The sequence below is a fragment of the Haliotis rufescens genome, unplaced genomic scaffold (genome assembly GCF_023055435.1).
Source record: "Haliotis rufescens isolate VD_foot unplaced genomic scaffold, xgHalRufe1.0.p SCAF_2, whole genome shotgun sequence".
In the NCBI taxonomy this organism is placed as follows: domain Eukaryota; kingdom Metazoa; phylum Mollusca; class Gastropoda; order Lepetellida; family Haliotidae; genus Haliotis; species Haliotis rufescens.
The window spans coordinates 1862804-1876222 of record NW_025963890.1 but is presented as its reverse complement, the minus strand read 5'-3'; the positions used below and the strand labels follow the sequence as shown (position 1 = coordinate 1876222).

The following is a 13419-nucleotide window of genomic DNA, read 5'->3' as shown; positions in this document are numbered from 1 at the left end:
TATGTGCATTTATGTCTGTGTGCTTGTATTTTAATATTTGGTTGGTTGGTTTGTTGTTTCATGCCGCACCCAGCAATATTCCAGCTATATGACAGCAGTCTGTAAATAATCGAGTCTGGACCAGACAATCCAGTGGTTAATATCATGAGCTTCGATCCACGCAATTGGGATCGATGACATGCATCAACCAAGTCAGCGAGCCTGACCACCCGATCCCGTTAGTCGCCTTTTATGACAAGCATAGTCACCTTTTACGGCAAGCATGGGTTTCTGAGGACCTATTCTACCCCGGGTCTATATTTTAATAAGTCTGGACTAATGCTCGTTTTATAGTGCTAGCCCACAGAGGTACCATGCTGCCGTTTAACATGGATACCCCACTAAGATACAGAATACAGACCCCAAAACAACCAGTCCTTTCATGCCGAGCACCAGAATGGGTCACAAGAAGTACCCATCTTTAATGACTTTTGGTATGACACAGGCATAGGATCGAACAAGCGACCTGGGACTCTCCAGGCAGACGCTCTATTCACTTGACCATGGAGATGGCACGAATAAGGCTAAGACCATCTTCACAAGGCAAGGGAGTTAACTGACTATAGAAGTCCAGTTTCCACCCTTACCGAACTTACATTTTTGCTGGACTTACAAGTCTGTGCAGTCCAATCAAAATCATGTAGTGAACTAGACATCCGCTTCGTAAACATCATGGATTTCAACATGCAGATTTCCGTCGACTGCAGGATTTGCGAAATGTGTCAACTGGGCGTCGACAAATGTTTTCATGTATTTTTATCAAGGCGCTCGAGTGATTTGATGCACTTCACGAGTTGAGGCCTGTTTTATTACAATAGAGATCTTGACTATCGAGCAGATCATCTTTGTTTGAGGCAAATGCAAGTGACATGAGAGGTTGAATCTGATTGGTCAGTAGGAGGGATCTAGAAGGGACATAACTCGTAATAGCCACCGGTAGCACTATGATCGAGCCATGAAATTCCAGCCTAGTTCGGCAAGGGTGGAAACTGGAATTTTACATTCAGTTAACTCCCTTGCCTCCGGAAGATGATAACATTGTTCATGTGTATTTATCTTTCAAAAATGGCTTCCAAAGGAGATATCTCTGCAATGAAATTGCATCACAATGGTTTGAAGAACATTATGACATCATCGGTTACCATGACGTCACAATAAATGACATCACTAATCCCTCTGCCACTGAAGCTGCCTAGCTGTACTTTTTAAACACAAGACACTGCTAAATTACTGTTTACAAACTGTAAAAGGTTGGAAGAATGATTTTGGATGGTAAATAGAATCTCATCCTCATGTCTTTTGGCATCATATAATAACACTCGTCGATATATATCACAGTTTTCAATATGTGTTGATATATTTAATATCAAAAGACCCACGGTGAGATTCTCTTTGATAACTTGTACATTCATACCAGTAGAACTATGTATCCCTTGGAGACATGTTTATTTATATGTTCAAACTAGATACATATTAACCGTAAGCTTTTAAGAATCTGTTTTCCTTTGTTCATTTACAAACATTCCCTTTTAAATCATATCATTGCCTCAGTGACATTTCATTGTTGAGCCCCTATTCTTCATTCTCAAGGGTTAGATATGTCTGTCGGCATGTGACAGTGGATGGTCCTGAAAGCAGCACCACTTTCGGATATCATTCACTTCCATCGTTCTCCCTATAAATTTAACATATATATCCTGATTGAACAATGGAGGAGCTGCTCATGGGGAATGGCCATGTATATTTGTATATAATGACATTGATTGCCCAACCATTTCCGTGTGTGCAGAGGGAATTCCGACTTGGTTAGTAGGCCTGTGTGACTGAGTTGCCAGATCCCGCCAGAACTCGAGCTGCCGATCAGTCATCGGAACAAGCACAGAAATGTTGGAATATTTTATGTTATGAGTAAGAGTATTTGATCGGCTGTGTTTTGAGTAATGATGAAACAAGAACATTACTGCATTGCCAACATTGTAATTGATTGGTTGGAATGGTCATGTGATTATGCTAGCTTGCTTGGCAAGCACAGACATCTGAGAAAGCATGGCCAAACAGAGGGTATTGATCAGAGGCTGGCAGAGAGCTAATGTGTTGGCCTCAAAAGCTTCCCATCTATTTCATATTTAAGCATATATCGATCAGAGCATTGGAAGCGACTGAGGCAAGTGGAGCTTGGTTTGAAGTTAATTTAGGTATTTTGTGAGGTGAGAAATCATCGGCTTACGTCCGACTCATGTCTACATTGTCATTACTAGCGACAGGAAATACCTATATATAGGACGGTGGAGAACGTCGGCCATGGAACTCAAGCTAGGAATCGCATCTTCAGCTGTGTTAATTACACAAACAATTTGCTTATTTTGCAATAAAGTTCACCATTTGGGAGATCTTATCTAATATCCAATAGTTACTTTGGCGTTGTTTATGATGAAGGATAACAGATGCTGATGTATATCATATGGGATAGTAGGTGCCCCTGTATGTTTCATATGTGATAGCAGGTGCCCCTGAATGTTTCATATATGATAAATGCCCCTGAATGTTTCATATGTGATAGCAGGTGCCCAAGAATGTTTCATATGTGATAGCAGGTGCCAAAGAATGTTTCATATGAGATAGCAGATGCCCCTGAATGTTTCATATGGGATAGCAGGTGCCCCTGAATGTTTCATATGTGATAGCAGGTGCCCCTGAATGTTCTATATGTGATAGGTGCCCCTGAATGTTCTATTTGTGAAAGGTGCCCCTGAATGTTTCATATGTGATAGCAGATGCCCCTGAATTTTCTATATGTGATAGCAGGTGCCCCTGAATGTTTCATATGTGATAGGTGCCCCTGAATGTTCTATATGTGATAGCAGATATCCCTGAATGTTTCATATGTGATAGCAGGTGCCCCTGAATGTTTTATATGTAATAGCAGGTGCCCCTGATTGTTTCATATGGGATAGCAGGTGCCCCTGAATGTTCTATATGTGATAGGTGCCCCTGTATGTTTCATATGTGATAGGTGCCCTTGAATGTTTCATATGGGATAGCAGGTGCCCCTGAATATTTCATATGGGATAGCAGGTGCCCCTGAATGTTTTATATGTGATAGCAGGTGCCCTTGAATGTTTCATATGTGATAGCAGATATCCCTGCATGTTTCATATGTGATAGCAGATGTCCCTGCATGTTTCTTATGTGATAGGTGCCCTAGAATGTTTCATATGTGGTAGGCGCCCTAGAATGTTTCATATGTGATAGCAGATGCCCATGAATGTTTCATATGTGATATCAGGTGCCCCTGTATGTTTCATATGTAATATCAGGTGCCCCTGTATGTTTCATATGTGATAGGTGCCCAAGATCGTTTCATATGTGAAAGCAGGTGCCCCTGAATGTTTCATATGTGATAGCAGGTTCCCCTGTATGTTTCATATGTGATAGGTGCCCAAGAATGTTTCATATGTGATAGCAGGTGCCCCTGTATGTTTCATATGTGATAGGTGCCCAAGAATGTTTCATATGGGATAGCAGGTGCCCCTGAATGTTTCATATGTGATAGCAGGTGCCCCTGTATGTTTCATATGTGATAGGTGCCCAAGAATGTTTCATATGTGATAGGTGCCCAAGAATGTTTCATATGAGATAGCAGATGCCCCTGAATGTTTCATATGTGATAGCAGGTGCCCCTGAATGTTCTATATGTGATAGCAGATATCCCTGAATGTTTCATATGTGATAGCAGGTGCCCCTGAATGTTTGATATGTGATAGCATGTGCCCCTGAATGTTTCATATGTGATAGCAGGTGCCCCTGAATGTTCTATATGTAATAGGTGCCCCTGTATGTTGCATATGTGATAGGTGCCCTTGAATGTTTCATATGGGATAGCAGGTGCCCCTGAATATTTCATATGGGATAGCAGGTGCCCCTGAATGTTTTATATGTGATAGCAGATATCCCTGCATGTTTCATATGTGATAGCAGATGTCCCTGCATGTTTCATATGTGATAGCAGATATCCATGCAAGTTTCATATGTGATAGCAGGTGCCCAAGAATGTTTAATATGTGATAGGTGCCCTAGAATGTTTCATATGTGATAGGTGCCCTAGAATGTTTCATATGTGATAGCAGGTGCCCAAGAATGTTTCATATGTGATAGGTGCCCTAGAATGTGTCATATGTGATAGCAGGTGCTCAAAAATGTTTCATATGTGATAGCAGGTGCCCTAGAATGTTTCATATGTGATAGGTGCCCTAGAATGTTTCATATGTGATAGGTGCCCTAGAATGTGTCATATGTGATAGCAGGTGCCCAAGAATGTTTCATATGTGATAGCAGGTGCCCCTGAATGTTTCATATGTGATAGGTGCCAAAGAATGTTTCATATGAGATAGCAGGTGCCCCTGAATGTTTCATATGTGATAGCAGGTGTCCCTGAATGTTTCATATGTAATATCAGGTGCCCCTGTATGTTTCTTATGTGACATCAGATGCCCCTGTATGTTTCATATGTGATATCGGGTGCCCCTGTATGTTTCATATGTGATAGGTGCCCAAGAATGTTTCATATGTGATAGGTGCCCAAGAATGTTTCATATGTGATAGCAGGTGCCCCTGAATGTTTCATATGTGATTGCAGGTGCCCCTGTATGTTTCATATGTGATAGCAGATGCCCCTGAATGTTTCATATGTGATAGGTGCCCAAGAATGTTTCGTATGTGATAGCAGGTGCCCCTGTATATTTCATATGTGATAGGTGCCAAAGAATGTTTCATATGTGATAGCAGGTGCCCCTGAATGTTTTATATGGGATAGCAGGTGCCCCTGTATATTTCATATGTGATAGCAGGTGCCCCAAAATGTATGTGTTTAAGTGAATGATTGAGTGAGTAAGAAAGGTTTTACGCCGCTTTTAGCAATATTCCAGCAATACCACAGAGGGGAACACCAGAAATGAGCTTCACACAATGTACCCATATGGGGAAACGAACCCGGATCTTTGACGTATCAAGCGGATGCTTTAACCACTAGGCTATCCCATCACCTGCCCTGTGTTTAAGGGAAGGGCAGGTACCTCTCTATGACATCACAGAGAGGGTATCATGACCAGGTACAGAATGCCAACACCCTTCCAAAAACTAAAAAAACATTTGATAGTTATACTCATTTCAGACTGTTTAGTGTACATGGTTGTGCCATTGATTGTGTTTTGAATCTCTGATTGTGAACCTTGGTTTGTCAGCACCAAACCTGTGCTCCTGGATGTTGCCAAAGTCTTGACATGTTCAAGACAACATCAACCAGATTTCCTTCAATCACGCTTGCTACAGGAATCTGACATACGAGGGCATGTCTTGATGTAACTATTGGCTACAGGTTGGTCCAGATCAAGATAATTTGTGGAATGAAAGATGTACAAATTGGCTGACTCAATAGCGCAACATAAGGAATATTTCAGATCATTAAGATTTCAAGAAATTCATTCCATGAACTCGTTGAAACTATTAAGCACTCTGTAATTGCTGTGGATGACTTGAAGCTTGATTTTGCTCCCACTTTGGCAACATCTGCCCCCATAAGCCTTGTGATGTGGTCCAAGTGATCAATGATCCTGTGATTTGATGACAAGATTTGGGGGACTGACTTGAACAAATCTATACTTTCACACTTTCCCTCATGGATTAAACATATTTCTCATAGCTCTATTCTTGCTTGATTGAATCTGCATACACTTCACTTAAATTGATGATTTTCTTTCTCCCTCCTTGTATGGTGCCTTGGGAAAATTTTGAAAAGAATATTTTTGATACCGGATGTTAAACATTGTATCCACAGAGTGTTAATAGTGTGTTATAATTGTGAAGATTCGGGTGAGAATTGTTTTTCAGAAACCCACGCTAAAAGGCTTCTATGCTTGTTGTAAAAGACGAGTAAAGCAATAGGGTGGTCAGACCTGTGGACATGGTTGATGTATGTATCCAAGATGCGTAGATCGCTGCTCATGATATCAATCACTGGATTGACTGGTCCAGACTTGATTCCTTACAGACCGCCATCATACAGCTGGAATATTGATGTGTGCAGTGTTAAACAAGTAAACAAACAAATAATAGTGTGTTAAAAGAAAGAACAAAAGAGCTGATCAAGTAATATTTCTAATTGTATGTTAGGATATAGTATAGAAGGAATACGAAGAATAAAGCACTGAGTGACCAATCTGATTGTAATAAGTTGATTTTTTCAAAATGTTACTGAGAAACTAGTCCGATTCCCTCTTTGTGCTGTTTGGTTCAGTTGGCCACATCATAAAGGTTTTGATGCAAACTGTACAAACTTAGACTAGAGTTCTATTGAGCCAAATTATCAGTAAATATTGGTTTGTGATTGACCGTCTTATGGATTTTCTCTTGTAAGTGACCAGTGCATCATTACAGTCATCCCTAGATGCCGTCTTCCTGCTGAAGTGACAGACCGGCCAGGAAGATGCTTCCCATCAAATTATCATGACTGACAGCCCCACCGACAGGTGCTTTATTTGCTTTCCTTGATCAATTACAAATTATGGCCAGAGCCCCTCTACAGAAACTCGGTCTTGCAATGCGTCCATTCCTGGGTGACACTGTTTCCATCTGGGTCACCTGATTTGTGTTAATTTGAGCTGTTGCATTATGATGAGTTTGAAGCCGCCTTCATGGCTCATTGCATGATTTCCACAATCAGGCCAACCATTCTGTGGTTGTCATACTCCAGTTGGCATCAGAGGCAACAGCTGTCTGGACCAGACTCTGTCTATGAGCACACCTTAAATGCTTTGGACATGACTCACACCCGCCATGTAGCCTTTGGGGCCTTAATGTAGAGGAAAGACTTGATCAGTGACAGATACATTTCAATAATATCTGAAGGGCCCATCGGGTAGGCTAGTGGTTAAAGCGTTTGCTCATCACGCCCAAGACCTCGGTTCCCGACATGGGTACAATCTGTGAAGCCCATTTCTGGTGTCCCCTGCCGTGATATTGCTGGAATATTGCTAAAAGCAGCATTAAACCATACTCACTCACTCACTCACTCAATGATATATGATAATAAATATTCATATATTAATGTCATCATGACCACCTTTATCATGTTTATGTAGTTGTCGTTTTAAAATTTGTCATTGTGATAAAAATGGTATCTAACAAGCGAAACAAACGACTCGCCACTTGGTCCAAGGGAGGCTTGTTTTGTTTATTAGTGATGCTCTGAACCTTTGAGGGGGCACGGGTGGCCCAGTCGTCTAAGGCGCCGCGATTCGCTGTTTCATATACATCCGAAACCAAAGCTAAACAGGACATATTTACATTTCGAAACCCTATTGTGTTTGCCTTTATTAGATGCCTGTAACATTTGGATAACGGGAGTCAGGCATTGAATTCAGCCAGTAACTAATACATCTTTTGTATGCATAAATAGATAACGGATAAGCACTAACACGCCAACATATGTACAGTTTCCATTGTATCAAGGGGGCACGGGTGGCCCAGTCGTCTAAGGCGCCGCGATTCGCTGTGCAGAGTTGCGTCCCCTGGGCACGCCAGAAACCTATGATTGTGGGTTCGAATCCCGGTTCGCCCCGATTATGTTTCTAGGCTTGTCAGCACCATACCCGTGCTCGTGGGTTTCACCGAAGTGGTAAACGTCTGAGACCTGCATCACTTCGGGCTTTCCTCCCACATTAAGCTGACACGCTGCGATATAACTAGAATACTGTTAAAAGTGGCGTTAAACCCAACTCACTCACTCACTCACTCACTGAACCTTTGAAATACCATGAAGCTTGCAACACAAAAGTAAATCCATATCTTTTTCTCTGTCCTATTATCTTATTCAGACATAGTCCTGTGCTAAGTCAAAGGCTAAATACTGCAACAACTCATGGATTTGACAAATTCTGCCACTCATCAACTCATCTCTGGTGTTTCATGACAATTTGTAGGTCTCTCGAGAGTAGATGATCCATCTCAGGGTAGAATAGATGTAGTTGACAGTTGCTACAAGTGGAAAATGATGACCATAAGCAGGGTATGAAACTCCAAAATATTTCAGCCAGACTACAGGACTGGCTAGCTGAAATACTTGCCAGCCCTGACCAAAACCTGCCTGCCCACTATAATCATATGTTTCTCAGGATGATTTAATTAAAACTTTAAATCGAATTCATTGAACATGACGTAATGCAAGAAAAGAAATAGCAAACACTTTTTAGGTTAGATTTGTATTTAATATCCTAGAATACATCATGTAAATAATACTTATCATCTGGAAATATTTAGAATATTTTTACATATGAAATAAAACCCGACCGTCGGGCAGGGGGATTTGAAAATCTGGCAGCCCGAGTTGAAATCAACCCGTCTCGGACGGTCGGGCAGGCAGGTATTTCGAACACTGCCATAAGTAGTCCTGTCCACACATCATGCTAACACAGTGTGTAATACCACCATACATTGTTAAGCAGTGGATCCTTGAAGATCCGGGGTAGAAAGGTCTTCAGCAACCCATTCTTGCCACGACTATACTTGTTATATGAAGCGACTTGGTTGATGCATGTTATCGTATTCTTACTGCGTAGATCGATGCTCATGATGTCAGTCACTGGATTCTGTGGTCCAGAATTGATTGTTTACAGACCATCGTCATATAGCTTGAATATTGCTGAGTGCGACGTTAAATAAACAACAAAGAAACAAGAAACAAACAAATATTAAACAGTGGTATATGCAACAGGTTTTTAATGCATTCTGAAGACACACATTCTGAAAATATGCCTTGATTATGGATGCAATGTTTCCCGTCTGCTTGGTCCTACTGATTGACTTTGCTCCACCTCCACGGGCTGGCAAGGAATACAACAAACAAGCTCCACCTCCACGGGCTGGCAAGGAATACAACAAACAAGCTCCACCTCCACGGGCTGGCAAGGAATACAACAAACAAGCTCCACCTCCACGGGCTGGCACGGAATACAACAAACAAGCTCCACCTCCACGGGCTGGCAAGGAATACAACAAACAAGCTCCACCTCCACGGGCTGGCAAGGAATACAACAAACAAGCTCCACCTCCACGGTCCTGCAAGGAATACAACAAACAAGCTCCACCTCAACGGGCTGGCAAGGAATACAACAAACAAGCTGTACCTCCACGGGCTGGCAAGGAATACAACAAACAAGCTCCACCTCCACGGGCTGGCAAGGAATACAACAAACAAGCTCCACCTCCACGGGCTGGCAAGGAATACAACAAACAAGCTCCACCTCCACGGGCTGGCAAGGAATACAACAAACAAGCTCCACCTCCACGGGCTGGCAAGGAATACAACAAACAAGCTCCACCTCCACGGGCTGGCAAGGAATACAACAAACAAGCTCCACCTCCACGGGCTGGCAAGGAATACAACAAACAAGCTCCACCTCCACGGGCTGGCAAGGAATACAACAAACAAGCTCCACCTCCACGGGCTGGCAAGGAATACAACAAACAAGCTCCACCTCCACGGGCTGGCAAGGAATACAACAAAAAAGCTCCACCTCCACGGGCTGGCAAGGAATACAACAAACAAGCTCCACCTCCACGGGCTGGCAAGGAATACAACAAACAAGCTCCACCTCCACGGGCTGGCAAGGAATACAACAAACAAGCTCCACCTCAACGGGCTGGCAAGGAATACAACAAACAAGCTCCACCTCCACGGGCTGGCAAGGAATACAACAAACAAGCTCCACCCCCACGGGCTGGCAAGGAATACAACAAACAAGCTCCACCTCCACGGGCTGGCAAGGAATACAACAAACAAGCTCCACCTCCACGGGCTGGCAAGGAATACAACAAACAAGCACCACCTCCACGGGCTGGCAAGGAATACAACAAACAAGCTCCACCTCCACGGGCTGGCAAGGAATACAACAAACAAGCTCCACCTCCACGGGCTGGCAAGGAATACAACAAACAAGCTCCACCTCCACGGGCTGGCAAGGAATACAACAAACAAGCTCCACCTCCACAGGCTGGCAAGGAATACAACAAACAAGCTCCACCTCCACGGGCTGGCAAGGAATACAACAAACAAGCTCCACCCCCAAAGGGCTTTCATTAGGTGCCTCCACAAACAAGCTCCACCTCCACGGGCTGGCAAGGAATACAACAAACAAGCTCCACCTCCACGGGCTGGCACGGAATACAACAAACAAGCTCCACCTCCACGGGCTGGCAAGGAATACAACAAACAAGCTCCACCTCCACGGGCTGGCACGGAATACAACAAACAAGCTCCACCTCCACGGGCTGGCAAGGAATACAACAAACAAGCTCCACCTCCACGGGCTGGCAAGGAATACAACAAACAAGCTCCACCTCCACGGGCTGGCAAGGAATACAACAAACAAGCTGTACCTCCACGGGCTGGCAAGGAATACAACAAACAAGCTCCACCTCCACGGGCTGGCAAGGAATACAACAAACAAGCTCCACCTCCACGGGCTGGCAAGGAATACAACAAACAAGCTCCACCTCCACGGGCTGGCAAGGAATACAACAAACAAGCTCCACCTCCTCGGGCTGGCAAGGAATACAACAAACAAGCTCCACCTCCACGGGCTGGCAAGGAATACAACAAACAAGCTCCACCTCCACGGGCTGGCAAGGAATACAACAAACAAGCTCCACCTCCACGGGCTGGCAAGGAATACAACAAACAAGCTCCACCTCCACGGGCTGGCAAGGAATACAACAAACAAGCTCCACCTCCACGGGCTGGCAAGGAATACAACAAACAAGCTCCACCCCCAAAGGGCTTTCATTAGGTGGCCCTTGTCTGTCCTCACAGTCAACCTCAAGTCAGAATTGACTTAAACTCAAGCCAGCGGCATAACAGTTTTATGTCAAAGTTGCCTTCATAATTAGTGAGTGTTGTATTTCTTGGCTTGGAGACATTTTAGGAGCGTCTTTATCCAAGATTCTGGTGACCACAGAGTCGGCTTAAGATCCCACCTTGCGGAACTGACATCGATATTGGAACACAAGAAAGCACCATAATTCTCTCTGTAAGAAGCTTTCCTCATGCACACACTTGTAGCATGAAAACAAAAACAAGGATACTTTACTGTAGCAGCTTGTGTTAAGTTTGTTATCTTTATGAACTCATTCTTGTTTTATCTGAACTGTTATGTAGTCCCTGGCAGGGGGCATTGTTATACATAGGGGCCATGCTGGGGAACAGTTCCTCTCAGTTGATTGGATGTTCAGCAGCTCACCATGTGATAGCGTGTTGAGTTGCTTGCCAAGACTTGAATGTTTAGAATGGTTTCTGTGCATACACAATTTTTGAAAACACAGAAATGAACTACCTTTTTAACAACTTTGCATGAACTTTGCATGAACTTTAACATATCTATCTACAAAGTATGTTATTTTGAGGGATTGTGTCATTTTGACATTTGGGGATGGAGGTCCACATGGTAGTCACTATAGAAATAATGTTGATTGTGGGACATAATCACATAAACTCTGCCCGCCGTACACTTCCGTCCATTGTAGGATCTACAACTAATTGATGAGGAATATGTTGATTTTGCAAAGATGGGATGAGTGAGTGTTTTTTATGCACCAAACGAAAGGCATGTGTAACACTTTAGACTAGCCTGCACCTTTATTGGTAACTTTGACACTGGTATATGTACTGTATGCCTTTGTGACAAAACAAAAATATATCGGTTGTCGGATGGAAGATATGATGTGGTCGTGATCGATCGTTCATTCCATGTCACCTTGTTGATCCTTTGCAATCAGTAGTTGAGTGTTCAATACTTGTATACTTGAAGTTTGACGTAAAAAAATTAAACATTAATTAGATATTAATTGTAAATTTAGATATACCAAAATATAAAGGTCTTATTGGTCACGACGGGGGCATCTGTGGCCCAGTCGTCTAAAGCGTTGCGATTGGCTGTGCAGAGTTGCATCTCTGGTGCCCACCAGAATCCTATGATTGTGGGTTCGAATCCTGGTTTGCCCCCATTGTGTTTCTAGGTTTGTCAGATCGCCTCCGTGGTCTAGTAGTAGAGTGTCCGCCTGGAAAGCGGAAGGTCCAGGGTTCGATCCCTGGCTGCGTCATACCAAAAGACATTAAAAGATGGTACTTGTTGTTACCCTGTCTGGCGCTCGGCATTAAGGGGCTAAAACAAGGACTGGTTGGCTCGGAGTATACTGTGTCTGAGTGGGGTATTCATGTTAAACTGCGGCATGGTATCTCAGTGAGCTAGCACTATAAATCGGCATCAGTCCGGGCTAGTACAAGCAGCCATACAAACACACATGTACATGCATGTCGCTATATAAGTGCAATAATCTTGGACGCGACGTTAAACCCCATTTCACCTCACCTCACCTAGGTTTGTCAGCACCATACTCGTGCTCGTGGATTTCACCGAAGTGGTTAACGTCTGAGACCTGCATCACTTTGGGCTTTCCTCCCACATTAAGCTGACACGCACTGATATAACTGGAATACTGTTAAAAAGGGGTGTTTAACCCAACTCACTCACTCACCACTATTGGTCAGGCCATGCATCGCAATACACAGGTTTTGTGATGGGAAAAAATATAAAGGTCTTATTTCAGACACATTGCGGCATGGAAAGTAAATTGCAAATTCTGAAAGCAAGTATTTAGTAGAAGTATGACTGAGAGGATATAACATGTACAAGCTGTCATGAAAGGAGCAGATACAGACATATTATGTTTAAGTACAAGTCTTGTTATGTTTAAATTAAATACATGGAAATCAGTTAAATCAATTTTAGTATTTGTGATATGGATGGATTATAAAAAGGTAGTAAGATGGTTGGCAGCTGTGTGTTGCTATTTGTTGTCAATTACCATGACTTCTGTTGCAAAATAAAATTTTGAATAGATGTAAATTGTATTTATCAAACAAAGAAATACAAATTGAAAGGCATTTTTTTGGCACTCTTTTTTCCTAATAGATTTATTGCAAATTATATAAATGTGATCTACATTAAGGTAAACCTCAATGAGATAATTCATTTCATGACTGAATCTAATTTACTCGGACAATGATCAGATAATTATAGTAAATAGGGCTCAGTTTGAAGTTCACCAGACCTTAGCTATTGATCATGCCATATTCTATCATGATAATTTTGAATCCCACACAAGTATTTCAATAATTATATTCACCCCAAAAGACAACTAATAGAGCACAATGTTATACTAAAAAAAAAATTAAATTATCAATCAATATTTTTGTATAATTGTTCATGCATGTATATTCTTAGTGCATATGCCTACCATATATGACCGCAGATAGGCAGACCCTGTAGA

At 42.6% G+C, this 13419-nt stretch overlaps 1 protein-coding gene across 1 annotated transcript; it reads left to right on the top strand.

Moving 5' to 3' along the window:
• The first annotated feature begins 8854 nt into the window (after window positions 1–8854).
• LOC124114112 (basic salivary proline-rich protein 2-like) lies at window positions 8855–10880 on the top strand. Its single transcript, XM_048399173.1, has 2 exons — window positions 8855–10127; window positions 10192–10880. The coding sequence occupies exons 1-2, from the start codon at window positions 8855–8857 to the stop codon at window positions 10878–10880; spliced, it is 1962 nt and encodes a 653-aa protein (XP_048255130.1).
• The last annotated feature ends 2539 nt before the right edge of the window (window positions 10881–13419 follow it).